The 15,215-nt window shown below is 36.7% G+C and overlaps 2 protein-coding genes across 3 annotated transcripts; one reads left to right on the top strand and one right to left on the bottom strand.

The window, feature by feature from the left end:
- Positions 1-3: 3 nt before the first annotated feature.
- eif2ak1 (eukaryotic translation initiation factor 2-alpha kinase 1) lies at positions 4-8,391 on the bottom strand. 2 transcript variants are annotated; one of them, XM_051914000.1, is made up of 16 exons: positions 8,039-8,391; positions 7,562-7,651; positions 7,270-7,437; positions 7,035-7,171; positions 6,863-6,900; positions 6,137-6,236; positions 3,944-4,024; positions 3,748-3,844; positions 3,533-3,578; positions 3,090-3,444; positions 2,874-2,985; positions 2,499-2,605; positions 1,060-1,189; positions 810-889; positions 417-650; positions 4-285 (listed from the first exon to the last, which is right to left on the bottom strand). In XM_051914000.1, the coding sequence occupies exons 2-16, from the start codon at positions 7,614-7,616 to the stop codon at positions 166-168; spliced, it is 1,860 nt and encodes a 619-aa protein (XP_051769960.1). In that variant the 5' UTR covers positions 7,617-7,651; positions 8,039-8,391; the 3' UTR covers positions 4-165. The 2 variants fall into 2 exon arrangements, with proteins under 2 accessions (XP_051769960.1, XP_051769959.1); XM_051913999.1 differs by lacking the exon at positions 7,562-7,651.
- Positions 8,392-8,896: 505 nt separating this feature from the next.
- On the top strand, positions 8,897-15,138 carry pms2 (PMS1 homolog 2, mismatch repair system component). The gene is made up of 15 exons (XM_051914289.1): positions 8,897-9,244; positions 9,433-9,572; positions 9,647-9,733; positions 9,836-9,938; positions 10,099-10,282; positions 10,358-10,525; positions 10,693-10,790; positions 10,942-11,041; positions 11,128-11,212; positions 12,592-12,744; positions 12,820-13,669; positions 14,062-14,229; positions 14,326-14,426; positions 14,512-14,681; positions 14,867-15,138. The coding sequence occupies exons 1-15, from the start codon at positions 9,231-9,233 to the stop codon at positions 15,008-15,010; spliced, it is 2,565 nt and encodes an 854-aa protein (XP_051770249.1). The 5' UTR covers positions 8,897-9,230; the 3' UTR covers positions 15,011-15,138.
- The last annotated feature ends 77 nt before the right edge of the window (positions 15,139-15,215 follow it).

The following is a 15,215-nucleotide window of genomic DNA, read 5'->3' on the forward strand; positions in this document are numbered from 1 at the left end:
ATGCACCATTGGCACGGGACTTTACTTTACAGATCTTTTGTGAAGTTAAATATGACACTCATTTATATACATACAGAGCTGCACTCACACATACAATTTCCAAACAACAATTTACATCATTTACAAGTATTGAGCACTTGTAGCAGTACAAAAGAGCTACTATTATTATGTCTTTTCTGGACTGTGTATTGCATTTTGAGAGATCTGTAGCTCACTGATCTGTCTCCTGAGCTGAACAATTTCTTCTTCTTGTTCATCAATTTTGCGCTTTAAACTGTGGATAACCTACAATAAAGAATAAACACATTTTTTAACAGAGTTACAGGGTTCAAAGTTTCTTCAAAATATGAGGATAACTAAAATGAGGTTACATTTGTTTTGTTCAATTTTGTGAGGGTAAAAAAAGCCACACATACCATGTCATTGGTGCTGAAGAGGTCACTCTGAAGTAATTGAGATGCACTTGGTCGCATTGAGGGATCAGAGCTGGTCAGCAGACTGATATACTTGGCCAAAAGTGGCCAGTTGTTGGACAGTGTGTTAGGGATCTTGCCCTGCCGTAGTTCTCCAAGTGTGTGCACACGCTCCATCTCAGTCCCAAATGGCTGGAATAACTCAAATGCAATGACTCCTATGCTGTACATATCTGACTGCATAAATGAAACAAATACTGAGCATAAAGTTCTACTACCACATTTTTAGCATGTGCCTAAGATGAAACATAGTCACATTTAAGTACAGCACATAAAACAACAGTAATAACTGGATAGACATTATATTATAACAATTTGTAGCTTTAGTCACCTTACCTTTGAATCATAGTGAGAACCCTCAAGTTGTTCTGGGGCAGCATAAACAAAAGTTCCCACTCCACTAGTGTGAGCCGAGTCTGAAAAGTGCAATCAGAAATTGTTTAATTTAAGGTTGCATTAATTCACAGCTGTTACATACCATTAAATCAGCTGTAGTTTTGCAACAAACAGAATATTTAAGTACTTGAGTTCAGAATTTGTTATATCTAAAATAATTGTCATTTGCTCTTGTGAATAGTTCTGTCACCTGTGTTTACACCTGCTTGAGAGCTGGAGGGCAGCTGCTCATGCTCATCCATTAAAATGTTTTGGCACGCCAAGCCAAAGTCCCCTATCTTCACATGGCACTCAGGTCCATGTAGGAAAATGTTTCTAGGCTGTAAATAAATAAATAAATATACATTTTAATTCACTACAAACAAGCACTACAAAACACTGTGATTTTAAGCAACTATAAATAGAGTAGTCTAAACTGAGATGATAGTACAAACTTTATATGTTATTATATATATATATATATATATATATACACATTTTTTTTTATATTCATCAGGGTTTTATTGTTGCACAGATAGAACATCCACAGTAATGCATTTCCAAAATTGACACTTAACATATTAATCACAGATGAAAATGAGATTTGTTTAGAAATTTCATAGGTAGGCTTTTGTTAACTAAAATATGTGAGAGAAGATCCAAGGAGGATTACCAGAACTATCAAACCTTCCTGTGACAAACAGATAAAGAGTATGTTTGTAAGGGATAAGGAGAATGTTGGTCAAATTCACTGCAACTAATTTTGTTATTTTTACATTCGGTTAAATGTTATACTGGCTATAAACTGTTATGAGGCCAGTGGATGTATCAGTAAAATGAATAAAGCAATTGTTAAGTGTGATTTATTTTAAAGGCATTGCTAAGAAAATGGATTGTCAACACCATCTCAATGCATCTCTTAAGTTTAGGGAAATATGTGACCCTGGACCACAAAACCAGTCATAAGTCGCATAGGTATAATTGTAGCAATAGCCAACAATACAATGTATGGGTCAAAATTATTGATTTTTCTTTTATGGCAAAAATCATTAGGATATTAAGTAAAGATCATGTTCCATGAAGATATTTTGTAAATTTCCTACAGTAAATATATCAAAAGTTTATTTTTGTGAGTGGATATGCGTTGCTAAGGACTTCATTTGGACAACTTTAAAAGGCGATTTTCTCAATATTTAGATTTTTTTGCACCCTCAGATTCCAGATTTTCAAATAGTTGTATCTCGGCCAAATATTGTAATATCTTTAAAAAATTGACCTTTATGACTGGTTTTGTGGTCCAGGGTCATATATAATATGTAAAAATGGCTCTGTGAACAAAACAAAAGATTTGCAATTATAAAAAGGAAATGGTGGTTTCCTACTAAATTATGACATTATAACAAGATTACTACCTCAGGAGAGCGAATTTTTCTGTTGCAAAAGTCCAACCTCAAAAGCACAAGTTTGCTTTGCAAATTGTTGTGCCACACCAGCCCAATATCTGTTATCAAAACACTAGGCCTCCTCGGCTCTCCCATGTAGATGAATGCTACAGTTTTTATGTCAACAACCAACAAGCCATACATGACCTAGATATATGTATGGTGCACAATACCAAGTTATGTAAACCAACAAAATAAATACACATACCTTTAGGTCTCTGTGCATAATACCACGGGAATGAATGTACTCCACTCCTTCAAGTATTTTCTTTAAAATCTTTAATGCCTGTTCACAGTCAATTGACTCACAATGATCTGTGGATGAATGTATTGGATAAAAAAAGCTAACATAATAATTCAACAATATAATTATATGCTGTGATTGTATGTTTAAAACATCTAGCTCTGCAAATAAGCTTTTCTTGTCTTTCCTGTTTAGGCATGTGTCAGCCAATGCAAAAACAGGAAAAGGGTGTATATAAGTAACTTCTGAACTGTATAATATATTTATTATATAAAGGAAGGGAATCTGAGTAATCTATACTGTAAACTACAGTAACTCATATAAATAAAGTGATCTCACCTACTGACATAAGAGGTCCCGCCGTGGTCCTTGAGTTTCTTTCTTGTATCCAGTCTTTCAAAGATCGCTCACAAAGCTGCATTTGTATATAAAGCATTAAATGGAACTGAACCTATAAACAGGAACAAGCATAAACATAATATAAACATTATAAAAGATTACAAAAGAATTATTTCTCATTTAAATTAAATAGTTTACATTCAGTGGACCATATACCTCATGTGCCTGCTTTTCGGACCATTCAGTAGCGTCCATATCAATGTAAGAGTTATTGTTCAATTCAAGTCTGTTTTGACTAAAGTCGTCCTCTGAGAGTGTTGAGCTGTCCCATTTAGCTGCAGGGCATTTGTTCACCATAGCGCGAGGCTTTCCCAGAAACACACATGGAACAAAGTTCTGTGGGTTGCGGACATTTTTGGGGCAAACAGCATGTCCCATCTCTTCTTTTGAAGTTGAGGGTTTCACTGACATGCTTTCTAGTGTAGCCTGATTTTCTTTGGCTTCGGCTTGTTCAGAATGTTCAAAAACAATGGACGATCCATTGCTGCTGTTAGTGTTTTCCTGTGTGCACCTGAAGCAAGATGCATTTTCAAATATACTATTGTAAACTTGTTACAATTAGTTATTTATGTTGGAAAAAATGTTTCAAACCATCTTACCCATCTTTCTGTGATGGTTTCTCTAATGCTGGAAGCGTTTGTGAAACTAGTGAGATAAACAGAAAATTGTACAAGTTTGTACCATTTTTGCATGATTCCAGAAATAAGTCTGAATAATTAAAACGTCAGTCTGAATAAAAGCAAAGTATGATTTAAATGGGTATATCTCCTAATGTAACCAATGTCATTGAGAACACATCATTGGCACAACGTACTTTGCACAGCAGGCTGAACGTGCTCCATCCATGCAGTGTGATAGCCAACAATATTGCAATGCTGAAGGCTGGAGAGCACTTTAACCTCTCTAAGAACCTGCAAGGAGATAAGGACGATAAGACATATAATAGCTAAATCATAGAGATATGAGGGGTTCATTAGAACTGTAATAACTGAATCTGTGACATACTTTACCTTCATACAGTCGTCTCTTGTTACTTTCTTGATTAGAATTTTTTTCACAGCATATTCCTGACCATCAAGTTTGTTTGTGACCTAAAACAGTATAAGTGTTTTTAGCAGGGTTTCTGTAGGTTTTATAAAGGTAAATTTAAGACCAAGTAAAGAAAATTTGAGGAATTAATTAATGGGAAAACAATATATGTCAATATGTTCTCTAAATGTAAATGTCTTGTGAGAAACACAATGAGTTGTATTAGCAACACTGAGTTTGACAATACAACTTAAAACAGATATCCAATACTTTTTCATTCATTTTACAAAAAAAAAAAAAAAAAAAAGTAGTTTGAATCGCTCTAGAATATGGAAATATCTTTTACTGTACCTTCTGATCACACTGCAAAAAAATAATGTTCTTCCTTTGTATATTTGTCTTGTTTTCCAATGCAAATGTCTAAATTTTCTTGAATTTTCTAAATTTTTCTGTGAAATCGATCAAAATAAATTGAGTTTATGATTAAAACCAGAAAAAATATCTGCCAATGGGCTCAGAAAAATCAACTTAATTCAAAGGGAAGTTTTCAAAACTCATTGACAGATATTTGTTCTTGTTTTAAGCATACACTGATCATTTTGTTAATTTTTTCAAGACTTCATTTAACTTTTGCATCTCAAATTCTCAAGTAAATGTACACTATATTGGCAAAAGTATTGGGACACCCCTCCAAATCATTGAATTTAGGTGTTCCAATCACTTCCATGGCCACGGGTGTATAAAATCAAGCACCTAGGCATGCAGACTGCTTCTACAAACATTTGTGAAAGAATGGGTTGCTCTCAGGAGCTCAGTGAATTCAAGCGTGGTACCGTGATAGATTGCCACCTGTGCAATAAGTCCATTCGTGAAATTTCCTCACTACTAAATATTCCACAGTCAACTGTTAGTGGTATAATAAAGTGGAAGCAATTGGGAACAACAGCTACGCAGAAACGTAGTGGTAATCCACGTAAAATCACAGAGCGGGGTCAGTGCATGCTGAGGCGCACAGTGTGCAGAAGTCGCCAACCTTCTGCAGAGTCAATAGCTACAGACCTCCAAACTTCATGTGGCCTTCAGATTAGCTCAAGAACAGTGTGTAGAGAGCTTCATGGAATGGGTTTCCATGGCCGAGCAGCTGCATCCAAGCCTTACATCAACAAGTTCAATGCAAAGCGTCGGATGCAGTGGTGTAAAGCACGCCGCCACTGGACTCTAGAGCAGTGGAGACATGTTCTCTGGAGTGACAAATCACGCTTCTCTGTCTGGCAATCCGATGGACGAGTCTGGGTTTTGGCGGTTGCCAGGAGAACGGTACTTGCCTGACTGCATTGTGCCAAGTGTAAAGTTTGGTGGCGGTTGTTGTGAGGTTGTTTTTCAGGGGTTGGGCTTGGCCCCTTAGTTCCAGTGAAAGGAACTCTTAATGCTTCAGCATACCAAGACATTCTGGACAATTTCATGCTCCCAACTTTGTGGGAACAGTTTGGGGATGGCCCCTTCCTGTTCCAACATGACTGCGCACCAACGCAAAAAGCAATGTCCATAAAGACATGGATGAGCGAGTTTGGTGTGGAGGAACTTGACTGGCCTGAGTGCACAGAGTCCTGACCTCAACCCGATAGAACACCTTTGGGATGAATTAGAGAGGAGACGGCGAGCCAGGCCTTCTCGCCAACATCAGTGCCTGACCTCTTCTAGAAGAATGGTCAAAAATTCCCATAAACACACTCCTAAACCTTGTGGAAAGCCTTCCCAGAAGAGTTAAGGCTGTTATAGCTGCAAAGGGTGGGCCAACTCCATATTAAACCCTACAGATTAAGAATGGGATGTCATTAAAGTTCATGTGCGCGTAAAGGCAGGTGTCCCAGAACTTTTGGCAATATAGTGTATCTTGATTTAAAGATGTTTAGATATTTGTATTGGAAAACAGGACAAAAATACTGGGCAAGATAATCAATTTAGCAATGCATGCAACATTTAATGTCATGACTTTATGAATTTAAGACTTTCATCTTTGATTTAAGGCCTTTTTAAGGCCTTAATTTCTGTAAGGGCGAAGTAAGACTTTTTAAGACCTTTCTAAGACCCGCAGAAACCCCGTTTAATAAGCACTTTTCAACAATATGTGGTTACCATCTTTGGAGCACAAAATAATTAAAACTTTTTCTTACCTTAAACACTTTGCCATAGGATCCTTTACCCAGTGTTGCGATTTCTTCAAATTCACTAAGGTAACGGGATGTCTGTGCTTGGAAAAGTCCATCTTTGGTTCTAGGATAGAAAAGCATATCTCAGTTATTTGAAATGTTATAATACTGTACACTATCATTTAAAAGTTTGGGGTCAGTATGATTTTTTAAAATGAAATTATTACTTTTATTCAGCAAGAATGCATTAGATTGACCAAATGTGAAAGTCAAGGCATTTATAATGTTACAAATTATTATTTCTTTTTCAAACAAATGCTGTCCTTTTGACCTTTCTATTCATCAAAGAATCCTGAAAAAAAATCAAGATTTCCACAAAACATTAAGCAATCTGTTTTTAACATTGATGATTATAATAAGAAATGCTTCGTGAGCACCAAATCAGCTTATTAGAATGATTTTTTGAAGTATCATGTGACAGTAATGACTGCTGAAAATTCAGCTTTGCCATCACAAGAATAAATTAGATTTTAAATTTTATTAAAATAGAAAAGATATTTTAAATTGTAATATTTCATAATATTACAGTTTTTCCAGTATTTTTGGTCAAATAAATGCAGCCTTTGTGAGCATAAGAGACTTCTTTTTTTGAAAAATCTGACCCCATCTGACAGACCCCAAAACTTTTGAACGGTAGTGTATATTACAAAGCAATGTAAGTGGAGGTCCTACAAGTGTAAATGTTTTCACCTTAGACTCTGGCCTTCTGTACTCAAAAATCTATGTTCCTGCAGAATCCAAAAGATGAACAGGTACAGCAAAATAAGAATTTGCTTTCTTTTGGTTTTGTTGATGAAAGCAATAGCTGGACAGAAATCACAAAACAAATAAATGACACTGATGATGAATTGAGTTGGATTACCTGGGGGAAAAGTGATGAGCTGGTCGCATGCAAGAGCTCTGTGAATGCCCGGTTATGCTGTAGTCGTACTGTGCTGAACTCATCACTGATAGCCAGTGGAGAGAGAAGGTTCATGGCTGCTAAACGTTGGCCTATCACTGAAATAGCAGAGGTATTTGAGAAAATTAATTTTAAGACAAAAAGTAATAAATAAACAAAATTTGCCTTTTATAAGGCAATATCAATAACCGCTTACCTTTAAAAAGCATGCGTGAGCGTGTGGGATCGCTCTCGTAAACAAAGCACAAGTGTTCCAGTAGTGATCCCAGCAGCAGTTGGTTGGGAATGGCAGAGGCAAATTCCTGGATCGACGGATACTGTTTCCCCGCCAGCAACACCTCACAGTTATTGTCCGAGTCTGAGGCTGCATTTATATGACAAATACAAAGGGTAATAAACACTAATATGTTTGACTATGTTTGAATATAAATTATGTAAAAAATCAGACCAAATTGAGTCTAAAACGAATTGGATTGGAGATGCCTTACCTTCAGCAATAACTTTAGCAAGTAAGGCCATAATGTCATTTCCCTCTGAATCCATTTAGACACCAAACATTTACTGTACTGTCTTAACAGCTGAGCAAATAAAAATATACCAATGCTGCATCTTGTGTGTACATCAAGGGTGGGAAAGGTCTAAGTAACTTATCAGCTTGAAACAGTTTCAAGTTACCCCCCACACCCCTAAAAAGTCCCACAGATTAAATATTAAGTAGGCGGGACATCTTAAAACTGCATTATTACACTTTAGTCATTTGGGCATACTACATTGATAGTTTATGCACCTCATGTTTACAGTCTCTAACATCCAAAATCAGTAAAATAATCATAGAACTAACATTAATTTTTACAGACGCCCTGTTTGATCGCAGACTCTAACCATGACTAACTTACTCTGTGAACAGTGCAATGTCATGAATCAAAGGGGCTGTACTCAATATTGTTTTTTTGTAGTGGACTCACTGTCAAATTGGACGTCATCCTCCGTATCTCTCAGGCTGAACATTTCTCCTTTAGGTCCTCTATCTTGGGTGAAAAGGCCCCGTCGGATATGAAGGCTACAGCTGCTCACATTGGAAACTACACTGCTACTCGAACTTTCTTCTGCCATCTCTGTTGTGTGAAACATGACGTTTTTCTAAAAGACACTTCTGTGCATCACATTCATTAGCTCCATTCAGAAAGGGCCAACTTTCAAAAACCTAGCCCTTTTAATTGTGCGAACCCCACTCACAAGTTTTAAAACTGGCCGAATAAAAATATCACCCGTAAACTGACAGTGACCTGCCATGTTTCAAGGCACAGAAGTAAGGAAGTATCTCAAAATTATTATCATTTTTGATTAACATAATAAGACGTAATGCATTAAAACATTAATCAAATATACGATTTGTTTATGGGTGACATACTTGTATCTCTATAAAAAAATACAACTTAGAAGACAATAACATTAACAATGTTGTTGTGTCAGTGTCAGTTTCGGCTATTATCAGATTTGAACTTTGCACACAGTCCCTACTCAGGCAACCATGTGCAGGATGATGAAATGTTTCAAAATAAAACGTTTTTTTAAACCCGTTTTTTATTTTGTTACAAAGCATCACAATATGATACATCAATAAAAATTTACTGATTAATAAACTAGGAGAATATATAACCAAAAACATTTTTGGAAAATTTGGTTCCACATAGACTTCACAGGGGAAAAAACGCATTAAGTTAAAAATTTACTTAGCATAACAAAGTAATAAAAAAGAAAGATGAAACAGCCGATAGTACAGTTTGTATAGCAGGCAACAGTTGATCACATGTCACACAAACGCAAAACGTGGTAACCTGACGTTTTGCGTCACGCCGCAGGCGGGAAACGTATTCACGCTCACCGAACTGTGATTCAGAGGGCAGCATAGAGCGACAGTTATGCGCGTGCGTTTATTGGTATATGATATGGTAGAGTGTGTTCCATTGTAATTTAGCAAAACTTTTTTCTTGACGAAGCATTGGTTTTTCACACTGCACAATGAAAACACATTTCCCGCTCTTGTTTCTTCTGAAAACCGCAGAGAGCAAAAGCTATCAAAATAGCCATAGCCACAATGCAAAGCTTACAAGTTAAGCTTCTGTGATTGATATCATATATATTGAAACAGAAAGGATGTCAGATTCGTGGTAAGTTTTTGTAGCTTTGCATATCCTTTTTCCAATAGGTTGCTACGTTTTAACAACGAGAAATAACACTAGAATAGACTAGTGAGATTATCTGCTATACTGGAAACAGTGTTTGTATTGTGCAGTACTGTTTATTAATGTTTAATGCTGTTTGCTTGCCTTACATAGTCTGTATTTTAAATTCCTAGCCCAGGTTCTGCTGGAGCCATAAAGGCAATAGACAAACAGTCTGTGCATCAGATCTGCTCTGGACAGGTGGTGCTGAGTCTGGCCACAGCTGTGAAAGAGCTGGTGGAGAACAGCATTGATGCTGGTGCCACAAATGTTGGTGAGCTCAAGGGATGAGGAAACGTTGCACTTGAGATCATGCTACATTTGGTCAATTGTTTTGTTTTCATACAGATGTCAAGCTAAAAGATAGTGGAACAGAGTTGGTGGAAGTGTCCGACAATGGAAAAGGTGTTGAGGAGCAAAACTTTGAGGGACTAAGTAAGTTGCCTTTTTCTGAACTTTTAAAAACATTATAAAATCTGAATGATTACAGACCTTTGACCAGTAGTGTACCTATTTGTGTCTTCTCCACATCTGCAGCTTTAAAACATCACACCTCTAAATTAAGAGATTTTTCCGACCTGATACACGTGGAGACGTTTGGGTTCCGTGGTGAAGCTCTCAGCTCACTTTGTGCTCTCAGGTAACAATTTACTTTGGATGTGCCTTCTTAATTCTTACAGAATGAGCATTACATAATACCTGATGATTATAGCACAGTGATGATCTATTGATTATGGATTGATATGTTTGATTAATCTCTCTAATGCTTCCTTAATATACACTGTTATATATATCCACAGTGATATTAGTGTCGTGACCTGTCATGAGAGCGCTCAGATCGGAGCTCGGCTAGTGTATGACCACGATGGTCGTCTCACTCAGCGTGTGCCGCATCCCCGTCAGCACGGCACTACAGTCACTCTTCAGAAGCTCTTCTCCACGTTACCTGTTCGACACAAGGAGTTCCACCGCAACATCAAAAAGGTCTGCTGGGAGATACTTGGGTACATGGGCTTGTATCCATTTTAGGAAGGAATTAAATAGAGTTTTTTTCCACAGGAATATTCAAAGATGATTTTCGTCTTGCAGTCCTACTGCATCATCTCCACTGGTGTGCGCATTACATGCACTAACCAGATGGGACAAGGCAAACGCACCACAGTACTGTGCACAAGCGGCAGTAACAGCATGAGAGACAACATTGGAGCTGTGTTTGGACCTAAACAGGTGAGAATAACTTATTTTCTGTAGTGGATATTTTAAGAAGAATAATTCCTAAACCAAAATTGACAAACAGAACACATTGTCGTATAATTATAACAAAGTACCTGCGTTATTGTTTGTCCATGTTGTTTGAGAGTAACATGTATGTCACACCTTTTTATTTCCCTCAGCTTCAAAGTTTGATTCCCTTCCAACAAATATCTCCTAATGAATCAATTAAGGAAGACTATGGTCTCGGTGGGGTAGATGTTCCAAAAGACCTTTTCATGTGAGTTTTTCTGTGTAAACATTAATTTGTGGGTCCACCTAAGATTGACTTATTACCAGTTTAGCACAAATCAGGTGATGAAAACTGTATTATAACTTGGAATATTCCTGTGTAAACTAAAGTGATGTTTATTGGTATTATTACATTCTAGCATTGAAGGGTTTGTGTCACAAGGGGATCATGGTGTTGGTCGAAGTGCTACTGACAGACAGTTCTTCTTTATCAATAAAAGACCCTGTGATCCAGTTAAGGTGTGGTCTTTTTATATAAGTATGTATTATTGTGTTAATTATATGTAATAAGTATGATGTGTTCATATTTTTTGTAATATTTGCAGGTCTCCAAGCTTGTGAATGAGGTTTATCACATGTACAATCGGCATCAATACCCTTTTGTCGCTCTAAACATCACTGTCGCTTCAGGTAAAACTTAACAGAAGAATTAAGCAATTAAATTAAATATACTATATATATATATAATATTGTATATAATCATAAATAAATGTGTACTCTACCATTCAAAAGTTTGGGGTCAGTAAGATATTTAAATATTCAGCAAGATGAATTAAATAGTAAATGTGTTTACTGTCACTTTTGATGGATGTTGCAAAAAAAAAAAAAAGATTCTATTTCAAACAAACACTGTTCTGAACTTTCTCTTCATCAAAGAATCCTATAAAAAATGATCACGGTTTCCACAAATATTAAGCAGCACAACTGTTTTCATTAATACTAATAAGAAACACATTAATACTAATGAGAAATGTTGATTGCACTTTATTTTACAGTATGTGCACTTTCAATGTACTAAGGTTTAGGGCTAGGACCTAGTTAGTGTCATTACTACAGTAAGTAAATAATATGTTCGTGCAAAACAGGACTGTAAAATAAAGTGCTACTGAAATGTTTCTTAAGCACCAAATCGGCATATTAGAATGATTTCTAGATCATGTGACACTGAAGACTGGAGTAATAATGATGCTGAAAATTCAGCTTTGCGATCACAATTAGGCCCCGTCCACACGAAGCCAGATCTTTCCCTATTCGATCTTTTTTTTTTTCCTCATCTCAAGAAATATCTGCGTACACATGAAACCGCTGAAGCCAGCTCAAAACGATGTAGTATACATGCCAGACCAGTATGTGGCGCTGTAATTCTGCCACAGAGATGCACTTAAAACAGAGAATAAGACTTGAAGCATGCGCATAAACCTTGCGCGCTGTATACAAACTTTAGTAAAGCTTAGAAATAACGCTTTATTTTGGCTCAGTAGCTTCTGCAGCATGAACACATCTAGAGTCTGCTATTGTTGTTGTTGTTGTTGCCGCCGTTTTGTGCTGTTAGCGGTGTGTGACTAGGGTCGACACGTGGGGTGATGACATCATCGTTTCACAATATATACGGATAGGCTGTACACACGAAAACGCAAGGGCGTCATTTTCAGATATATCCACTCTGGGACCCGGTTTCAAAAAATATCGGATTCACCTTCTGAAAACGCAGGATTCATCTGGACAAAATGCCTATCTGATACAAAATTTTTGCGTATACACCTAAATGTGTCTCCATGTGGCCTTCATTTTAAAATAGAAAAGTTACTTTAAATTGTAATAATAAAATGTAACAATATTACTGTTTTGACTGTATTTTTGATCAAATAAATGCAGAAATAAGACTTATTTTGAAAACACTTTTAGTGTGTATTTAATACAAAGTATGTAGAATATAAAAGTATATATAAATGCAATATTTTTGAAACTTGTCATTTAATTGTGTCTTTTGATTCTTTGTTTCACTTTAGACTGTGTCGACGTGAATGTCACTCCAGATAAACGTCAAATCCTTCTACAAGAAGAGAAACTCTTGCTGGCCATTCTGAAAAGCTCACTCATTGCTATGTTTGAGACTGGTGTCAATAAAATCAGTCTCAATCACATTTCTCCAGCAATTACCAGTAAGTACAGACCTTTTAAGACAGCTCATTTGTTGTCTTGAAGTGTCATTACATATGTTGATGTTTCTCTTGAAGGCTTGTGTAGACCAACTGAGACAAACGTTGGTTTAGAAGATTGTGAAACTGGTTCAGTCTCTGAAGCTCTTCCAGATGATGGGCCCCCAAAGACTTCCATCAATCTTGCAGGACTTAAAGAAGCATTTTCAAATCATCAGGCTCCAGGAATTGGGTCAAAGCAGTCTAGTCATAAAGCTGCATGTGCTGGTCCTTCTCAGAAGAAGATGTTTTCCTTTGTGAGCTGCTCTAAAAAAATTACTGACATTATGAGGCCACCTTTAAAATCTTCTCCAAGTTTTGCCGATGTTACTTCCAATAAATCGACTGTTTGTCTAGCTAAATTTAAAAGCACCTTTGATAGTGATGCTGATGATTCTGGGGCTGCAAACCAAAGTTCTGCTGAAGATCATAAAGAGATTCTACATGAAAACAATTCAGACAAGAAGTTGGTTTTACACCCTATTATACATGAAACTGATGTTAAAGCTGAGACTATTGATAAATCTGTAGATGAGAAGTTCTGGAGTCATGAACCTTTGGTGCCAGAGACAAAGTCAGAACAAAACCAGGACAGAATCTACAGTCCTGAAGCTAAAAGAGCTAGACGTGAAGATGAACCTCCAGCATGGAGCTGTTTGGTGGACTCCAAAAACAAGAATGCTTCCCTGCAATTGGATTCACCTGTCAGCAGACAGAAGAAAACTGTGCTTTTGCAGTTTTCTATGCAGGAACTTTCTAAAAGGATGCAGAAGCTGCAGGCTCAGGTGACAGAGAACAATGATCGAGAGCTAAAATATAGACGATTCAGGGCAAAGATTAACCCTGGAGAAAACCAGAGTGCTGAAGATGAGCTTAAGAAAGAAATAAGGTTAGACTGATCTTTAGCTTGATCTCTTAAAGGGATAGTCCACCCAAAAATGAAAATTCTATCATCATTTACTCACCTTCATTTGTTCCAAACCTGTATGACTTTCTTTCTTCTATAGAATATGTTAACCAAACCAATTAAGTTTCCACTGGCTTACATTGTATTTTTTTTGTCCGTACAATGGAAGTCAATAGGAACCTAAACTGTGTGGTTACCATCATTCTTCAAAATATGTTCTGCAGAAGAAAGAAATGCATACAGGTTTGGAACAACCTGAGGATGAGTAAATATGACAGAATTTTCGTTTTTGGGTTGGAAAATCTCTTTAAAGATTTTTGAATCATCATATTTGCGTTTATATGCCATTTACAAGGTTTCAACTTTTTTTACAGCAAAGATATGTTCAAGGATATGGAAATCATTGGTCAGTTTAACCTGGGTTTTATTATCACCAAGCTGAAATCTGACCTTTTCATAATCGACCAGCATGCCACAGATGAAAAGTACAATTTTGAGATGCTACAACAGAATACGGTCTTAAAGGGACAGCGGCTCATAGTGTAAGTCCCAATCCGCACAAAATCCGCACAAACAAGTGGAACTAGGAGCGGGTATTTATTTTAAAGTTGACTTATTTTTTCTTTCTCCATACGCAGTCCACAAAATCTCCACCTCCCGGCTATCAGTGAAACAGTGCTCATGGAAAACCTTGAAATCTTCAGAAAGAATGGTTTTGACTTCCTCATTGATGAGGATGGTGGGTTATCTACTGTAGAAGATTTTCATGGTCATATCTGGTACATATTCCTACAATTGATGTGGGATGGTGGTTTGTTTATCAGCTCAGGTTATGGAGAGGGTGAAGTTGGTGTCTTTACCTACAAGTAAGAATTGGACCTTTGGCCCAAGTGACATTGAAGAACTCATCTTCATGCTTAGCGACAGTCCAGGAATCATGTGTCGACCTTCTCGAGTAAGGCAAATGTTTGCATCCAGGGCTTGTCGCAAATCGGTGAGTGCATCTAAGTTTTTCTTCCTGTCAGGAATATTTTGCAGCCCTGTTCTAACCCACCTGTCTGAACCCAAATAAATACCTGTAAAGGAAGGTCAGAGTCTGTGATTGAGCCATTGCATATTTGTATTCTTTTTAAGTTTTAATATGAACAGTTTGTGAAAGTTTTTTTTCTGTTTACACAGGTGATGGTTGGCACTGCTCTCAACATCAGTGAAATGAAGAAACTAGTGCTTCACATGGGGGAAATTGAACAGCCCTGGAATTGTCCACATGGTAGACCCACCATGAGACACCTCGCTAATCTGGATATGATTTCTCATGACTGAAACACTTTATTTTTGTTGAGTTTGCTTGTGAAATTCATATTGACTATCAAACACTATTGTTTTAATCAAGGATTTTATTATTATTTGTATTTTTTTATAATAAAATATCTTTCTCATGTTGTTTTTCATGATGTGTTTGAAGCCTTATTTTCGTAATTCTTTATCTATCTGTAATGTCAACCTGACAAATGTCTTGAAATACACC

This window comes from Ctenopharyngodon idella, chromosome 12 (genome assembly GCF_019924925.1).
Source record: "Ctenopharyngodon idella isolate HZGC_01 chromosome 12, HZGC01, whole genome shotgun sequence".
In the NCBI taxonomy this organism is placed as follows: Eukaryota; Metazoa; Chordata; class Actinopteri; order Cypriniformes; family Xenocyprididae; genus Ctenopharyngodon; species Ctenopharyngodon idella.

Coding starts and splice junctions, on each gene's coding strand:
- eif2ak1 (XM_051913999.1), bottom strand. CDS start 8,204: ATGTTTCACACAACAGAGATGGCAGAAGAAAGTTCGAGTAGCAGTGTA. Junction 7,172..7,269: donor CTCACGCATGCTTTTTAAAG/GTAAGCGGTTAT, acceptor CTGCTATTTCAG/TGATAGGCCAACGTTTAGCA. Junction 3,845..3,943: donor CAAGAGACGACTGTATGAAG/GTAAAGTATGTC, acceptor ATCTCCTTGCAG/GTTCTTAGAGAGGTTAAAGT.
- pms2 (XM_051914289.1), top strand. Junction 10,283..10,357: donor TCCACCGCAACATCAAAAAG/GTCTGCTGGGAG, acceptor TTTTTTCCACAG/GAATATTCAAAGATGATTTT. Junction 14,427..14,511: donor CTTCCTCATTGATGAGGATG/GTGGGTTATCTA, acceptor TTTGTTTATCAG/CTCAGGTTATGGAGAGGGTG.